We start from the raw sequence: 18,235 nt of genomic DNA, 5'->3' as shown, positions 1-18,235 counted from the left end.
GGAATAATCTAGGACATTCCTACTCGGTATTTTTAAAAGGTTTCTTAGAAAATGAAGCGGTTTTTTTACCCGGGCTCCAAATGAACTCTAATTACTGTCAAAACGACCGTATTGGCACGTAGATGACGACCAAGGGGTAGACACAAGTGTTTGAGCTATCACTTGACGATAAACTTACGGACTGTCATAAATCGTTCCGTATACCAAACATGCGGCCCAATCATCACTGGGTGGTTGGCGGAAGGTGTAGAAATGAGGTATCTACATAATTATTAATAATAATACACAAACTTTATTAACATGATATCCACCAAGATTGCCTTAAAAGTTATTAATACCATACCTGGTCTATAATATTGTTATTAATTAATAAACTATTAAACGTATATCTTTCAAGGTTGAGTTAAATACCTAAATGTAACACGTCTAGAATAAAGGAATTGGTTGAGAATTGAGATTATCTTACCATCATTACAATATCAAAGCACTCAAGAAACGATAATATGTTCAACTTGAAGACGATTACAAACATATCTTATTAACTATTTTTACATTTGATATGAGCTTAATTATAAATTATAAATAAAATATCCTAAGAATAATAAATACCCGGTTACGGTTAGTAAATAACTTAATGAAGTAAATGAACGATAGAAAAAACTTTGGTTATGTATTTTAAAACCGCGAAGATACAAAACAACCGAACTCCCACTAATCCGACCCGAAAATGACATGACTCGAAATAACCCGACCCGCTTTATCATTGACCCGAAAATGACCGACAAAGATACATGAAACAACCCGAAAAGCCCGAACTAACCCAATTATGTGACAAACCCAAGTAGACCCGACCCGGATTGTTGACCATACCCGAATCCGACCCGTCAACCTGTTTTGCCACGTCTACTAACATACCCGTTTTCTCGAAAATCACTAAAATCATTTCCTATGAGTGATGAGTCTATGACAAAGGCATATATAATGTCACCGTTCGAGCTACATTGAGCCCAAGAAAATACTCCGTACTTTTAACACATGCAAATTCTTAATATGAAAACAAGCAACCGAAAAAACATCTAGTATACGTGGACCCATTTTGTAAAAATAATTTGCCAAAGAACCCTATATGCAATCTTCTTAAGTACTAAAAAGGACGTTCTAAATTAAAAGTGCGGTTTTTAATTAATTGGGAGGATTGGGCAAGAGAGTAATGCTTTTCTGAGGTTATGAAAACAAATAATTAAATAAATTAATGTTGGAAACTAATAAGTAATGTCTAATTCATTTAAAGTCGGTGGTCGTAATCTTTACTTTTCTCGCCGGAGCAGGACAAATGAAATTACTTAACATAAAAATGCATATAAAAGAGTTAATAATGTTTTACAAATGTTTGTATAAGCACAAAAACTTTGGACAGACGTCAGACATTCTCTCACTAAGTTATTAAAAGAACACTTTATCGTACCCCTTTATGTGTGTTTTATACCCTTTTTATTATTGATTTTGAGTTAAAATGTCTAATAATGTTACAAATTTTCCTACAGATATTATAATCCATATATCAACGATTTTTTGGGATGCATCCATATATCAAAAATAAAAGGTCATTTTCGATAAACCAGATGCATTGTTAACATTTAACAAGGTTCACGCGTTTGTCTTAAAATCCACACAACCTATCAATACTTCTTATATATGAAATAATAAGAAACATCTCAAATCATATAATAATAATAATAACTAAATTCCATCACTTTTCTACAGAAAAACGATTCTCAATATTAGAATAATAATTTGTGCACGTACGAGTTGTAAAGAAGAACTTAGGAGTTACCGAGTTAGGAGTACGTAATTATCGGTCAAATAAATAAATAAATAAAGTAATCATTTTGCGTAACTATAGATATATTTCGACATATATGTAACTAGCAAAAATAACTTCTTAATATATTAGGCTAACAAATGAATTTCCGCCACGTAATCGTTATTCATCTCCAAAAGTCTCCAAATAAAAGGACATGGAAAGGACTAGTAGTACCCACTAATAACAATTCAACCCAAACAGGATATACCCTACTTTAATCATAAACTAGTTTATAAAATAATACACCGTAGAAATATATATTAATAATTTAATAATATTATTAGGTATTCAACATTTTAAGGTATCTCAGTCAATTATTTTATTTTTTATTTTGGAAATATCGTTGATAAGCAATTTGACAAAGGTAAACAAATGATCAGGTCCTCCTCTTTCCGTGGTCTTTATGCTAAAACTAAAGATAATCAAATGACTGAGACGGAAAAAGTAGTAAATAGACCAAAACGTTGCTATCACACATTACTTAAATTCAATAAAAATTGCTTATAAAACACTTAACACTTAATATTATTAGGTATTCAACATTTTAAGGTATCTCAGTCAATTGTTTAATTTTTTATTTTGGAAATATCGTTGATAGGCAATTTGACAAAGGTAAACAAATAATCGGGCTCCTCTTCTTTCCGTTGTCCTTAGACTAAAACTAAAGATAATAATCAAATGACCGAGGCGGAGAGTAATAAATAGACCAAAACGTTGCTATCACACATTACTTAAATTCAATAAAAATTGCTTATAAAACACTTAATACACACATAGCTTGTTTTACTACATGATTGACCCGAAAAACATGGCCTTCGTCAAGGCAAAAGAATTTGGTGGAAAAATAATCGGAAGATCAAATAGTAAGGAATTTCTACCACGTCCACCAAGTTACGTTCGATTATCGAACAAAAATAAAGATATTGACGATGGAAAATACGACGATCAAGGTGGTGTGACCCCGAAAGGTCACGTACCGGTTATGGTAGGTAATGAAGAAGGGAAATGGAAGAAATTTGTCGTTCCGACTTGGTTTATGAAGGATCCTTCAATAGTCGCTTTGCTTCAATTATCGGCCGATGAATTTGGGTATAATCATCAAGGTGTATTACAAATCCCTTGTGATATTCAAGTTTTTCAAAGTATTATTGCTAAGTTATCTAAAAAGGGTAGATCATTGTCTCTATAATGTTGCTTGTATTGATAAGCTACTCATAAAATAATATTGATTGTTTGAGAAATATTCTATGAAATTTTAATTATTCAAGCTACTATTATATACAGTACTTCCTTTATTTCATTGAATTGTTTATATTTTTTAAAATATGAGGAGAATTTGAAAAATGTAAATAATTCAATGAAATAGAGAAAGTATGTAATACTTGAGTTTTTAGCTAATTATGTAAAGATCGATCAATACTATTTGAACTAGCCGACATTCCTGGTAATAATTGTCGTTACAAAAGTGAGATTTTTTGACGATTTGAATTATTTAGCTACTACTTCTTGTATAATTATGTCAAACTCATTGTATAATATGGTGTAGGAAATGTGTAATATATTGCATGGCTTGTTTTAATTTGCTCACATGGAGATTTATGTTGTTATTAATATAATTTGCTGCTTTTCAATCTTTCTTTTTGGTAAGGGAGCTATATAAGTGATTTTGATGCTGACGAGGTTTAAACCAAGGACATGAATACCATGTCTCAAAACTTTATCAACTAAGCTAGTTGACATCTGATCTGCTTTCCTGCTAAAACAATGTGTTACAACTTACAAGTAGTATGTTATTATGTTATATTAAAATGATAAGTTTCGAAACATAAATTCATCATTAGCTAACAAATCTATATATATTTATAAAAGAGGCTTTTTTCGAGTGATTCTAAGCTGTCCACATCATCAAAAATCAATTTAGGAAAGTACCATTAATAATAATTTTTGATATAAAAAATAAAGTAAAAAATCTTTTAATTAATATAACATATATTTCCTAAATTATATTCAAGTGATATTTCTAATTTTTATATAAAAACTTTTACATTTCATTTGACAAAAAAAAGTATCGTTAAAAAAATAATGAAAATAGTATAATTAGATTTGTGGTAAAAAAATGCTATCATTAGAGTATAAATTTCATATAATTTGCACATATTAAAAATGGTGTACTTAGCTTCTTAATATGTTATATTTCACATATTGAAAATTGTCCCACATCGAAAGATTAGCATAAGGTGGGGTGATTCCATGAGTATAAATAGGAGGCATCATTGAAATTTAGGTATCAACCAAAAATCTTTTGAGTCTCTTAAGTATTGTCTTAAAGAGCTCTTAAGAGTTGTATCATATCTCCACAATATGATATAAAAAATAAAGTGGATATATTTCCTACATTATATATCCAAGTCATGTTTATTTATATAAAAACATTTACATTTCATTTGACAAAAAATTAGCGAGGAAAAAATTGTGAAAATTATATAATTAGATTTGGGATAAATCATTAGAGTATAGATTTCGTATCATTTGAACAAAAATATAAAAAAAAAAGGTACGATTATTAATAGACTGTATTGTATTTGCTTATTATTAAATCGGAGTTAGATATCGAACTAACTACGAAAAAGCACTTCTTAATATGTTATGACATACATTGAAAAATAATGTAGTTGTGGTGAACATACTACGTATAAATAATACAATTGTCTCACATCGAAAGATTATTATAAGGTGGGGTCATCCTATTATAAATAGTATCGAAAGATTAACAAAAGGTAGAATGATCCTATAATTATAAATATAAGTCATCCTTAAAACTTAAATATCAATCCAAAATATTTTGAGTCTCTCAAATATTATCCCACATCAAAAAAATTACATGGGAAATAAAAACATGAAGGACATTTTTGCCATAAAAGTGCAAAAATATGGGTTAAGGAGCAATTTTTAAATTTTTGTAATGTTTTGGGTGTAATTTTTAAACATTTTTTTTAAAAGGGGGTAAATTTTAAAAAGTTTATTTTAAAGGAGAGCTATTGATAATTTACTCTATAAATAATAGAATTGTTCCACATAGAAAGATTAACATAAGTTGGGGAGGTCTTTTTTTTTTTTGGCAAACACAACATTTAAAAAAAAAGTTTTACAAAAAAACTCTTAGTTAGTAAATTAAAATGGTTAATGATTAATGTTAATGGAAACTCTTACTTATTCTAATGATATAATTAAAGATGGTGTACTTAGCTTCTTAATATGTTATATTTCACATATTCAAAATTGACTCACATCGAAAGATTAGCATAGGGTAGGGTGATTCTATGAGTATAAATATGAGGCATTATTGAAATTTAGGTATCGACCCAAATTTTTTTGAGTCTCTTAAGTATTGTCTTAAAGAACTCTTAAGAGTTGTATCATATCTCCACAATATGATATAAAAAATAAAGTGGATATATTTCCTACATTATATATCTAAGTCATATTTATAATTTTTATATAAAAACATTTACATTTCATTTGATAAATAGTATTTGTTCATTATTAAATCGAGTTGTTAAAAGATTCTACACTTTATTTTTTTTACATCCAAAAATATTATTTATCATACTTTCCTAAAGTAATCTTTAGGAAACTTCGCCATGATAATCACCTGATGTGGGACAACTCAACTATTTATATGTAGTATATTTACCACACCTACTTTATTTTTCAATGTGGGACAAATTACATACTTAGAAAAACATCATCATATATGCATATAAGTATAGAAAAATATTACGAATATAGTATAGTATATTTTCTCATTAGTAATCGGGTTGGATGTCGAGCTAGGTGCGAAAAAGATAGTGTACTTCTTACAATGTTATTTGTCCAACATTGAATAATAATGTATAAATAGTCAAATTGTCCCACATCGAAAAATTAACATAAAGTGGGGTGAACCTATGATTATAAATAGGAGTTATTTTTGGAACTTATATATCAACCCAAAATCTTTCGAGTCTCTTAATAAGTATATGATCACTAAACAAATTCAATGTTAAGTATCAACAAAATTAGTCTACCATATTTATCACACGTATTATCTTTTATTTTTCTTTAAAAGAGATATTTTAATCATACGTAAACAAATGATTAGACATGTAAACATTGAATTTGTTTAGTGATCATTACTATTTGAAAGGTGGGTATATGGCTCAAATAAAATATACTCCGTATATTGATTTGTTGAATGTGGCACGAGTTGGCGTTTTAATTTCACACCTATCATTATAATAATCATAACACCTTATTAATAATGTTTTATCACTTGGTTTTAATATAATCAAAGTCATTAACCCGTACGAAGTACGGGTTTTCAAACTAGTTAAACTAATAAATTAAAACGACAAACTTTACTCACATGCATACGTATTACCATAAAATTTACTTCAACGGAAGTTAGTTGTCAATATTATTGTGGTTGCATAATTAGATCAAGAACTTGATATGTCAACAGGGAATCTTACTTATTTAGACGTCACATTACATTTTCTTTTTTTGAGTAATAAGGTCACATTACTTAAATTACCATCTTTTAGCCAAATATATACAGAATGCTGGACACTTTGTACATGAACGATTTCTTTAGCGTGTGTTCTTAAGCCACATTAAAAAGGTATATTCTCTTTGTCTATACTGATTCGGGATAAGTTTTTAGATTTACACATGAAAAAGTAAAATGTGAACTCATTATTTATTTTACCAAACTTAATTAATTAATCTTGTAAATCTTTTGCCATATAAAATTTTAGTGTATTGTGTACCTAAGCAGTAAGGATACATGTTAAAGATCAATATTGGGAGTATATCTTATAAATGTATTGCTTAAATCTAAATTTACTCGCTTTATGTCTCGCGATTTACAGGTAAGGATCTGAAATTGTTGAATAATGCCTTAAATTTGTTTGTCTATTTTGCTTGTTTGTTCACCATTACGTTTTCTACTATCTTTCTTGCACTTAGGCCCTGTTCTTTTGGACTAAAACTTATCTGATCTGAACTGAACTGAACTTATAGGATCTGAACTGAACTTAACTTATAGGATTCGAATCGAATCGAACTTATAGGATTCGAATCAACTTATAGGATTCGAATCGAATCGAATCGAACTTATAGGATTCGAATCAACTTATAGTGATTCGAATCGAATCAATCAACTTATAGGATTCGAATCAACTTATAGGATTCGAATCGAATCAATCGAACTTATATGATTCGAATCGAACTTATAAGATCGAATCAAATGAACTTATAGGATTCGAATCGAATCGAACTTATGTAATCGAATCGAACTTATAGGATTCGAATCAACCAAATCGAACTTATAGGATTCAAGAAACTTATATTAACTAACTTTAAGTTCAAAAGAACAAGACCTTATTAGGACAAAAATTAATCGAAATTTTCTTTATTTATGTTGACTCGAGATAAGTTTCTAGAGGTTCAAAGAAAGACCAAGATGGTCCAACAACTAAAAGTTAAGTGAAAAAAACATCTTCACCCCAAAAAGTAATGAGAGACCATGCTTTAATTTGTCTGTTTGAAAATGTCTCATCATTTCAATTTAGAGGATAAAATAGACGAAGTAAGTCGTTGGCCGATCAATAAAAAAAGAAATTACGACCACCTTAGTGGTGTAAAACATTGACCTTCATTGTCATTGAAAATTGACCAGTCTTTGGTCGTACACTCGTACGTAATTGTACCTATGTAACCACCAAGTACATTACAAGTTAATTGGCTAATGAGTCAAATGATCATCGCGTATTGAATGAGACATAAGAAACGTTGAATAATAGAACAAACAATTACGAAATTTGTGAGTTTAAGTAATATTTCAGTTTATAGACTAAACATCTGAGATAATATTTTTTATTATTTATTTTCTAAGTTTTATTTTAAAGTTTTTGAGTTCTGTTTTAGTACAAAATTTTTGAGCACATTTACTAAAACATTAAACTAAAAAATATAATATTGCTAAAAAATTATATTTATAAATGGTAATATGCTCAGAAAAAATGTGTATACGCTCAAAAACTATAAGGTCTGAGGTACTACCTCAGATGCGTAATCCTTTTTCTCGTAATATTCCCTATCCCCGATTATTTATTTATCTTTTTTTTAGCGTCTCTGTTAAATGTTTATCTTTTTATTTTGGAAATGTTTTTTATAGACAATTTGATCTTTCATACTCAATTTGTTCTATTTGTCCATTTGTCATCCAATAATTGGCTATCTCCTCTTTTCTTGGTTTTTTTGCAAAAATTCAAGGTAAAAAAATGAGCGAGACGGAAGGATTACTTTGTAAATGTTATTCGTAATACTTCATCTGTTCATTTATTTGTTTACCTTTTATATACCTTATGAGTGATATATTTTAATCAACATAAAACAAATAAATGGGACAAGAAAATATTTACTAATTTCATATAGTATAAACAAATAAATGGTGTGCGTTCACCCATAAACAGTTTTAAAGGATGATTCATATCAGCTGACCCTAAATCATTTTGGGATTAAGGCTCTGATGTTGTTGTTGTTGTGTAAAGAAAATTCTAAATACTTTTTCTGTCTAAGCACAATTGAAGATATGTACAACTATACAAAAGATCACGTGTCTCATTTTTATATCTCATCTTGTATCCCATTACTTTAATATCTTGACACATCACATTTCAAATAATAAAAATAGTAATAATATATATCAAAATGTTGATGTGTCATTCGGAGAAGTATGTGACACAAAATAGAACAAGAGATTTGCTCCGAGGACAGATGAATTTCTTATGGACATTCATATAAAGGACTGACTACATTTGTGATATCCAACTAGCTTAGTTGGACTCCTAAAATCCTTGTGTTCCAAATATTGGGAATTTCAGACTTTTGGGCTTATACAAAACTAGTCATCTTGTAAGAGGCCCAAATGTTTATCAATCAAAATACATATGGGTTGTATAAAAATGTACAAACTAGCCCGTTGGTAATCGGTCCAAAATATATTCCTATCCCTAGGGTCGGGGATAAAAAGTAACAAAAATTCTTATTTAAAATGAAGATATTAGTTTATATTTAAGCTGGTCAAGTATTACTATTTGCATAGAGATGTAGACAAAAAAATCATACCTAGAGAATAATAAAACTTTGTCTCGTCTATCTAAAGAGTGTAGTATTTGACCCGTTTAAACGGACACCTCTATTTTCAGGAAGATTATCTGAGAGAGTAATGTTGCAGTACTCTCATTTAACTATTTATTGCGAACACATTCATGTAAATTATATATGGTGCATATTAAGAGGATTTGCGTGAATTAACAACTGCATATAAGATGCTTCTCGGTCTTAATTATCGGTTTTATCCCAGGCAATAAGAAAAAATAGTTTACGGGTAAAGTGAAAAAAGAATATGTCGTGTAAAGTATATCGTGGTAAAATTGTTGCTTAGAACTACGATTTATGTGTTCAAGCCTTCAAGGTAAAATTTCCTTAATCGACTAACTTGCACTTCTCGGTTACGAAAAAACAATTTCTAAACTCATATAAGCTCATTTATTTCAAATAATTTAAAATCAGCCGCTGAACTTTAATTAATACTAGGTAGCATCCCGCGCTTCGCGCGGCCTGTTTAAATATTTTTATTATTATAATCGAATAAAAATATTAGAACTGGATATATGACATTTTATATTTTTAGTTTTAAATAGAAATAGATTAAGTTTTTTTCAAATATTAATTTTTCAGGCTTAACTTCAAAAAATTTAAATAAAATACACACTCCGTATAAATGTATTATAAGTAATAAGCTTAATTTGTTCTGTGTGATCAATGTTTTATAAATAAGTATACAATGATTATTTGACGATAATAATTAGAAAAAGAATCATCTTATCTCTCTCTTTCTCATGTATTTTATCACTTAAATGTCTAATATCATTAATTTTGTAGTGAATATTCATATGGATATGATGCCACATGGCACATACATTCTCGTTAATATTATTAGAATTCGAGAGGGGGAAAAGTATAAAGGTAATCTTAGTATTATTGATAATCGTTCGTTCGTGTCTCCAACCATTACAATAACTCCGTATTTATAGTACTCTAATATATCTAAACATAATCATAATATCTTCTAATAATGTTAACATAATAACTTATTCCATAATCCGGATATTATTCTGATTATGATATGTCACAATATCATAATCTTCTCTAACATCCCCCCTCAAACCCATGGTAATTTATCAAAATCTCCATGGGTTTGCGAAATAAGGAAAGAAGAAAAACCAATTCTTCAGCCCTTCGATCTTCAATCTTCAATAGGAAGGTCGATCATTCCTTTCGAACTCGTCAAAAAAAAAATAAAGATCCATTTCTTCGATCTCCGATCTTCAACACTTTGACAATATCATAATCTTGTCTAACAAATATATTATCTATGCCCACTTGAGCTCGTGATATATTCTTCTGTTTAATGTGTACATACATAAACTTTTGCGATAAATTTTGTTATTGTTAAAAACATACATGTCACATAAAGTTTTTTTCTATATTTTTCTTTATGTCGAATTTATTCTAGTATTTGCCATATACATCGTATAGATTTTAATAATATTTAATATCATATTAATGAAAATAAATGTACTCGAATAATACAACAATCAACATTATGTTCTTAAATTAGATCATTTCACCATACGTTATTTTTCCGAATCAGTTAATAGTTGTTAAAAAGGATTTGAATATATTTTTATGCTTCTTTTTTTTTTCATTTTTTGTATGTATAATATGTATGCCGTTTATGTATCAAATATAAAGGGTCCATCATATTTATAAGAAAATTACAAATTTTGTTTTTCTGACAAAACTATGTATAATGGTGTTTAAGATTTTACTTATAAATAAAATAGATTGAACTTTTTCTCAAGTATAATTTTTTGAGGTTTAACATCAAAGTATTTTAAAATAAAACATATAAAATATTTAATAAAAATGCACTCGTTATCACTATGTAAATACATGATCGTTTTCACAATTTTTAAGCCCTCATAAAATCATATACATATTTACATTTTAGGTTTTTTATTAAATTTGTTTTTTACTAAATTTAGAATCAAATAATCGTACTTATAATACTCTCTCTGTTCTTTTTAAATTGTTCTTACTTTTCGATACACTGAATTCTCTTTTCAATATCTCTCAAAATATATAACGAAATATATTGAAATATATATACTCATATTAAAGCTCTATTCGTAAAGAAATTTATGGTGTAACTTTTATAATTTTCGAACAAATGTATTTGTGTGAAATTGAATTCAAAGGCTCGCCTCGTAAAATGAAAATGTCAATTATTTAGAAATAAGGGAGTATAATTTATTAAAAACCGTAACATTTATTGAACTACAATTAAAACTTTGTTGAGATTTATGCAGTATTTATTATGTTCATATATAATAATTAGTTGTAATTAATGATGGTAATTAAGGTTGAAATGCCACGTGGCGCATCCACAGCGTTTCAACCCAGTTTCATATATATATATATAAGATTTTAATCAACAACAACAACCATTTTTGCAAAAAAGAGTACCTAACTTGTAACAAAATCAGCGTAGTAGTTAGTTGTCACATGGTTGCGATGTGATGTTACCAGGCATTGGCTCATACAAACAACCTACCTATTGATCAGTTTACCTCCAACATTTTATGTTTAACGAATAACGATAGAACTCACAACCACCACGTTGATAGGCCATATCTACTACCAACAGATGAGTAGCTATTCAAAAAAATTGTATTTATGCAACTATAATAACTACGTCAATAACGCTACATTTTATGTTTAACGATAGAACTCACAATAATAACTACGTTGATAGAATAATAGGCCATATATTTTTTCAATAGATGGGTAGCTATTCGAAAACATGCAATTCTGCATGTAACGGTAATAATTACGTCAATAGGCTACCCTTTATGTTTGACAATATAACTCATAACAAGTTAACAACTACGTTAGCATGCCATATCGACTATACCAATAAATGGGAAGCTATTCAAAAACTTGTATGGAGTAATTACTAATAACTACGTCAATAGTCTTCAAACTATGTGTACTAATTAAGTCGGCCACTTTAGTTGTCGGACTTCAGTTTAGAAAAGTACAATTTCATAACAAATTGCTTTCAAACATGTATACCAATTATAAGAGTCTAAATTTGAGATGCATGAACCAACTCATTCGAGTACATCATTGGTTATATGGTTTCTTACTTTCTTCTTTATTTTTTCACCAAGAGTTATAATTTATTCAACGTATTTTTTAGATATCATTGAAAAATTATTTTTTATGAATATTTAATGATGATTGTCTAGTTACATTTACAAACGGTATACTCTTTCAATTGTCTATAGTGTAAGTTGAATAATACTAACTTTACAAAACCTTGTGACTTGTGAGAGAGCATCTCTTACTAAGCTATTGAGATATTACCTTTTCGTACTTTTTTTATGTATTTCCATAATACTTAATTAAAGACAGGGGCACAACATGATTCTTTCATTATTTGTTGACATATTTTCATAATTGTCAACAGCAATTATTTCTATTAGTAAATTATTTTTATATTAAAAGTGTTGGGAAATTAGCGTCAGTTTCCCACGCGTAACGGAAACAACCAACCGACAAGTAAACCGTAAAAGTAAATAAATGTAAGCAATACTACGATGAGACGATATTTTAGGGTCAAACCCAGGGCAAAATTTTCCAAACTCGAAGTAAAACCCACTAGCCAAATCGACTAGAATCCACTATAATAATATAGCACCAGCACAACGTAACCGTCCCGAATTAAATACCAATTCGAAATCCACAATAATACTCAATAAGATAACAAGATCTAGCCCTCCAGTAATATTAGTCAATGCCACTAATATCACCCTTAGAGTAACCTCCTAAATTATTGTATAAAAACACCCGTTGTACTCCACCTCACCCTCAAACCCCGACTTTTTAGTCACTTTGTTTGATTACATTTTGTGAGATACTTTTCAAAAGGATTTGTCATCCTTTATATAGCTATGTGAAAGTGACGTTACATTTTACTACATAAAGTCATCTCACGTTACCAACACATGAATTAACACAATTCATATGTTTTTCTCACATTCTTACGCAAATGAATTCACATTCATTTAACTCCAACCTGTTACAAGTGCATTGTAACATTTTTCATTAAACTTTATTGTGTAACTTGTGTTGAATTAATTTACCTCTATCTTTTTATTATTATTATTACTATATTTTTCATTTCAAATTATAGAATGATATCTTAATAATCACTCAAAAGACTCCGTAATTGTAAACATATTTTCACCTCTCGAAAATCCCTCATTCTCAAAACTGCACAAAAAGCGTCAAACGATATCATGATTATAGACTTCACTAGCGACTACTGTCACAAACGTAAGCTTGACGATTACTCTAGATCCGAGGTGGATACACCAAATTTGCATTCATAGCTCATCCACGTGTGTAGTTGGTTGAATCTTACATTACCGAACAATTTTTTTAATGGTATTCTACACCCTCCCATCCAAAATAAAGATAAAGATAATATCGCCTTTTATTTAGTCGAATTTCAAAAAATTTGACCAGAAATATTGTTACAAGTATAAGACAACGAAACTTATATATTTGGATTTGTTGTGAAAAAGTCTTTCATAAAATTAATTTTTTTAAAAGAAAGTTACGTATAAATGACGAAAAATACGGTCAAAATACCGCCTCAAAAACCACCCAAAAGCAAGTGTTACCTTTAATTTGAATGAGAGGGAGTATTAACCTTCTTCCAACCTTTTCCGACCCTACCCTCTAACATCGGCTTATAATATTAACTACTCCCTCTATCCCGGTTAATTATTAACTATTTCCGTTTTAGGGTGTATATCACTCAATTATCATCTATTTTTATTTATGGTAAGTTTTACACAGATGGTTAAGTGGACATGTGAATTAGGCAAGTTACATGTGAGAGAACACTTTAATTTATCATTATTTTTCTGTCTTTTTTGTCATTTCCTTGATATTTGTACTAAAACGAATAAATAACAAATGACCGGAAGTCCGGGACGTAGGCTGGAGGGAGTATTTTTTATACAAAGGTAAAAAAAAAAGTGAGTAAAATTAATTATTTTATCCGTGTATTAGATGAGAAGATTGGAAAGAAGACCCAAAATACAAGATAGATAAGGAGTAATATTTTTTTTATAATGAGCGAGCTTGCAATTGCTTAGCTACGTAGGCACTAGGTAGATCCCGAGTTTACATAATAATCTACACGATTTTTCTAATCTATGCCCACTAGGCATAGGATAAGAAATTACAAAAAGGAAAGCATTAAATGTGTTTCTTGTAAATAGAAGTAAAAGTGATGAGATATTGCAATTTTCCATAAAAATAGCATTTAATTCTTTCTTATTTTGGTTTCTTATCCTATGCCTAGTGAGTATAAGTTAGAAAAACTCTAATCTACAAATCACGTATATAGGTTAATATCATCTCTTTTTAAAAAAGTGCGTGACAAGCTCAGTCTAAAAAGCATAAATTCAGATGTAAATAACCTTAAAATTGCTATGGAGTATTTGAAAAAAGTAAACCTAAATCCCTAAAAATTACACCAAATTTTAACCAACTATGTTTCATCCTGAAAAGCATTACCGAACAATATTAGTTACACAATTTCACCATTTACACTACCTAACATTAGCTACACGATTTCATCAACAAAGTCATTTTAAAGTAACATGGGAATTATATTGGAAATCCCAAGCACATGCATGCACACTTGAGCTTGTGACATGCTTGATACTTGATAGTTGATAGTTCTAGGAAGGTTCACCAAATTATTAGGTCCGAATCCCCACTGCCCATAACCTTAAGTCCTTGACAACCTAATTCTCCTTTGCCGACACTCAAATTTTATTCCAACTTGTCACCTTAAGGTGAGTTTATTTAAATCAAATTAAGGGGTTACCCCTCGACTGATTGTTTACGTTTTATTCAGACACTTATTACAAAAGATTAAAAACGTGAATAACTAATTGAATGAGTAAAATAATGTCCGATTAAATTAGCATTAGACTACGCAATTCATCATTCATAAGTTATAACGTGTTAATAATTATTTAATTGGTTAAAAATGTGAGTAAATTCATTTTAAGCTAAGCAGGGATAAATAACATACATAAAAAGTGATTCGATGAATGGTTTACGTATATGTTGTACTTTATCCAATTCTTATAGCCTTTGTTAATTTCCATTTCCTCTTTTTCAAGGAAATTTTAATTAACTTAATTCTGATTTTGGTGGTTGGTTTACGTATATTCGATACGGGTCGATATCGTCCTTGTAGTTTCGTTCTTTGTTGGACATTAGGCACATTGTCCTTTTTCTACATACCTCGTCGGCTATATTGGAAATAGAACTAATCCAAATCTATACCTCACAAAATTCTTTGGATATGACACAAAGTTCACAAACTTTATCTCTTCCTCATCATATAGTACACCCAACTTTCAATTCTCCCACAATTCAACAAAAATTAATAAATTTATAGGACCAAAATAATACCAATAATTAAACGTAAATGCGCGGTCCACATTTCACATTGAAAACAAACGTAATTCCACCGCAACATGATAGCAACCACTCATCTACTAATCGAATTGAAATGAGAGCAACTTTTTTTTTATTATAAAACATTATAATAAAAAAAAAGTATTACACCATAATCCGAAATATACAAAGTAATACTATTCAATTGTGTAATTAACTTGATAATAACATACATGTAACTACGTAAGGCCGTAACCATTAATCAACTTTATCAATTTCTTTACTTCCAGCTTGTTCTTGTAGCCGGCTAAAATTATACTGTAATAGGTCTTTTATAAGACAATTTTACAATAAATTATTATAAAACCATCAGCAGAATAATACGGAGTACTTATTATAGTAAAATGTAACACGAGTTTACTGATCTGAAATGAGAGGAACTTTTTATTAGAAAACATTATAATAAAAAAAAGTATTACATTTATAATCCAAAATGTACAAAGTATATACTATTCAATTGTGTAATTAACTTGGTAATAACATACACGTAATCACTATCAACTTTACCAATTTCTTTACTTCCAGCTCGCTCTAATCGCCAGCTAGAATTATACTGTAGGCCTCTATAAAACGGTTTTACAATAAATTATTATAAAACCATCAGCATGCAGAATAATGTAAGACAGGTTCCCAGATAAGAACGTCTTACATAAGAATTTGTGATGTACCTTTCAGACATCAACATGACAGCTACTAGAAAGCTGATACTTAATAACAGCACCAAAATTAACCCCGGGAATATTACCACCACCAATATTATTATTATTATTATTGTTTTTATTATTATAATTATTATTATTATTGTTATTCCCGAAAGTAATATAAGCAGGACAATTAACATTCATATGATATTTACCAGAAATCCAAGTACCAACTTTCCATCTAACCCTAGCATTAATCTTAATATTCATAAGAAGTAATCCAGCATTTTGATCTTGTTGTAATGACATGCCTAAATACGGTGCAATCGGAATCGAAACACCGTACAAAAACGGTGACCATATAACAATATCCTTATGACCTTGGTACGTAGGAGGTAGACGTGTAACAAGCGTAATCTGTTGGTTATGGTACGACGAGTATACGTCAGCTCGGTCGTAGTATACGCCGATTTTATCATTAGGGTTTCGGGTTTGGAGGGTGACTTGGAAGGTGGCGGATAAGAGATTAGGTTGCGTGAGGTTGAAGGAATATATTGTTGCGTCTTGGAGAGTAAAATGAGGTTTGGTTGGACGTAGGATTAGCCATATTAGGAAGATTGTGAAGAGGATTAGGAAGATTAGGAAGAGTATACCGCCTATTACGCGGTGGTGTAGCGGGGCGGGTTCGTGGTCGTCGTCGCAACAGTCTTTTGAGGTCATTTTGGTGAGGAAAGGGAAGGGGAGTGTATGTATTGAGTGAGGGAGAAGAGAGTGAGAGTATGGGAAGTAAGGGAAGGGTGTTGTGGAGTGGGTGGATAGCTATTTATAAAGATTGATGGGGAGATATTAGAAAAAGAGGTTGTTATTTATGGACGATAATTTATCTGGTTTCAGATTATGTCGAATTTGATTTAAAATAACCCGTATAAAATATGTCTGGTTTTTATATCATTTTTTTATTAAAACCAGCTATTTTTTCTACTAGTGAATTTTCAGATTATCAATGATTGTTTTATATACACACTTTATAATATATGGCTACACATAAATTCTTAATTCAATATATTCATTAATTAACCTTATGCATACAATAAAATGTAAATAACTTCATTTTCTAAGTAGTCTAATAAGCAAACACATTTACGTAATTAACTTCATTTTCTTTTCCAGCAAGTCTCCCTAAAGAGAGGTTTTTTCCGTCTGAACAATTTTATAATAAAATGTGAACAATTTTAGCTGTAAAAAAGTTTAGCGTCAATATTTTGCCATGATCAGATGGTGCAGTTTTAATTAGGAAACGACGATATTTTCTAGTTTAATTTCAGACAGAGAAAACCCATTTGAAATGAGAATTTTCTTTGTTTTTTTTTTCATGATTATAGGTGGCTAATATTCGTAATTATGAAGGTATCATGATGATAGTAGTAGTGAAAATGAGCTTAACATTATTTGTTTGTTCTTATATGTAATCATGTGAGTGGAGAAAGATATTGCATATGGGTGATGACCTTACATATATCCTGGAAGGTTCACTTGGCCAATTCTCTTTTGTAAACCTACGTTTGAGACAAGAATGTACCAAGTGGGTATAATGAGTCATATAATAATATGTCTAAAGTCTAAACACGACACAAGGATATTATTGTAGGCGTAAAATATTCCTAATTTACACGACTCAGACCTGCCGTTTTTTTACAGGACTTGGACCTTTTATTTAGGCTCAAACATATGGGCCGTTCAAAATGGCCCAAGTAACTTCTATGTATCTTTCAAATTCCAATTATTGGCCACTTGTGTCAACTTTTATGTATGCAATTGATGTTTTTTTTTTTTTGTCAGACTGAAAGATTACCATCTATGCTATAGACTTAGCTATAATATAGGTAATTCAATTAAGGTTTTGAGGACAGTGACTAAGAGAAAAACAATGACAAGATAAAACTAGCGAAGAAAGGGAGTGAATGATTGATTTAGCATCCTGGTTGATATGCAATTGATGTTTGGAGTC

General features: G+C 29.7%; 2 protein-coding genes across 2 annotated transcripts; one reads left to right on the top strand and one right to left on the bottom strand.

The window, feature by feature from the left end:
* The first annotated feature begins 2,672 nt into the window (after positions 1-2,672).
* LOC141589677 (auxin-induced protein X15-like) lies at positions 2,673-3,053 on the top strand. The gene has a single exon (XM_074410309.1). It carries the CDS (start codon positions 2,673-2,675, stop codon positions 3,051-3,053), a length of 381 nt encoding a protein of 126 aa, XP_074266410.1.
* A 12,889-nt stretch (positions 3,054-15,942) lies between these two features.
* Positions 15,943-17,048, bottom strand: LOC141591624 (NDR1/HIN1-like protein 1). The gene has a single exon (XM_074412016.1). The coding sequence runs from the start codon at positions 16,945-16,947 to the stop codon at positions 16,258-16,260; it is 690 nt and encodes a 229-aa protein (XP_074268117.1). The 5' UTR covers positions 16,948-17,048; the 3' UTR covers positions 15,943-16,257.
* Positions 17,049-18,235: the final 1,187 nt, after the last annotated feature.

The sequence above is a fragment of the Silene latifolia genome, chromosome 7, assembly GCF_048544455.1.
Source record: "Silene latifolia isolate original U9 population chromosome 7, ASM4854445v1, whole genome shotgun sequence".
Classification (NCBI taxonomy): Eukaryota; Viridiplantae; Streptophyta; class Magnoliopsida; order Caryophyllales; family Caryophyllaceae; genus Silene; species Silene latifolia.
This window is presented reverse-complemented; position numbering and strand designations above follow the sequence as displayed.

What these genes read in the sequence shown, in the direction of transcription:
- LOC141589677 (XM_074410309.1), top strand. Translation starts at nt 2,673, where the DNA reads ATGGCCTTCGTCAAGGCAAAAGAATTTGGTGGAAAAATAATCGGAAGA.
- LOC141591624 (XM_074412016.1), bottom strand. Translation starts at nt 16,947, where the DNA reads ATGACCTCAAAAGACTGTTGCGACGACGACCACGAACCCGCCCCGCTA.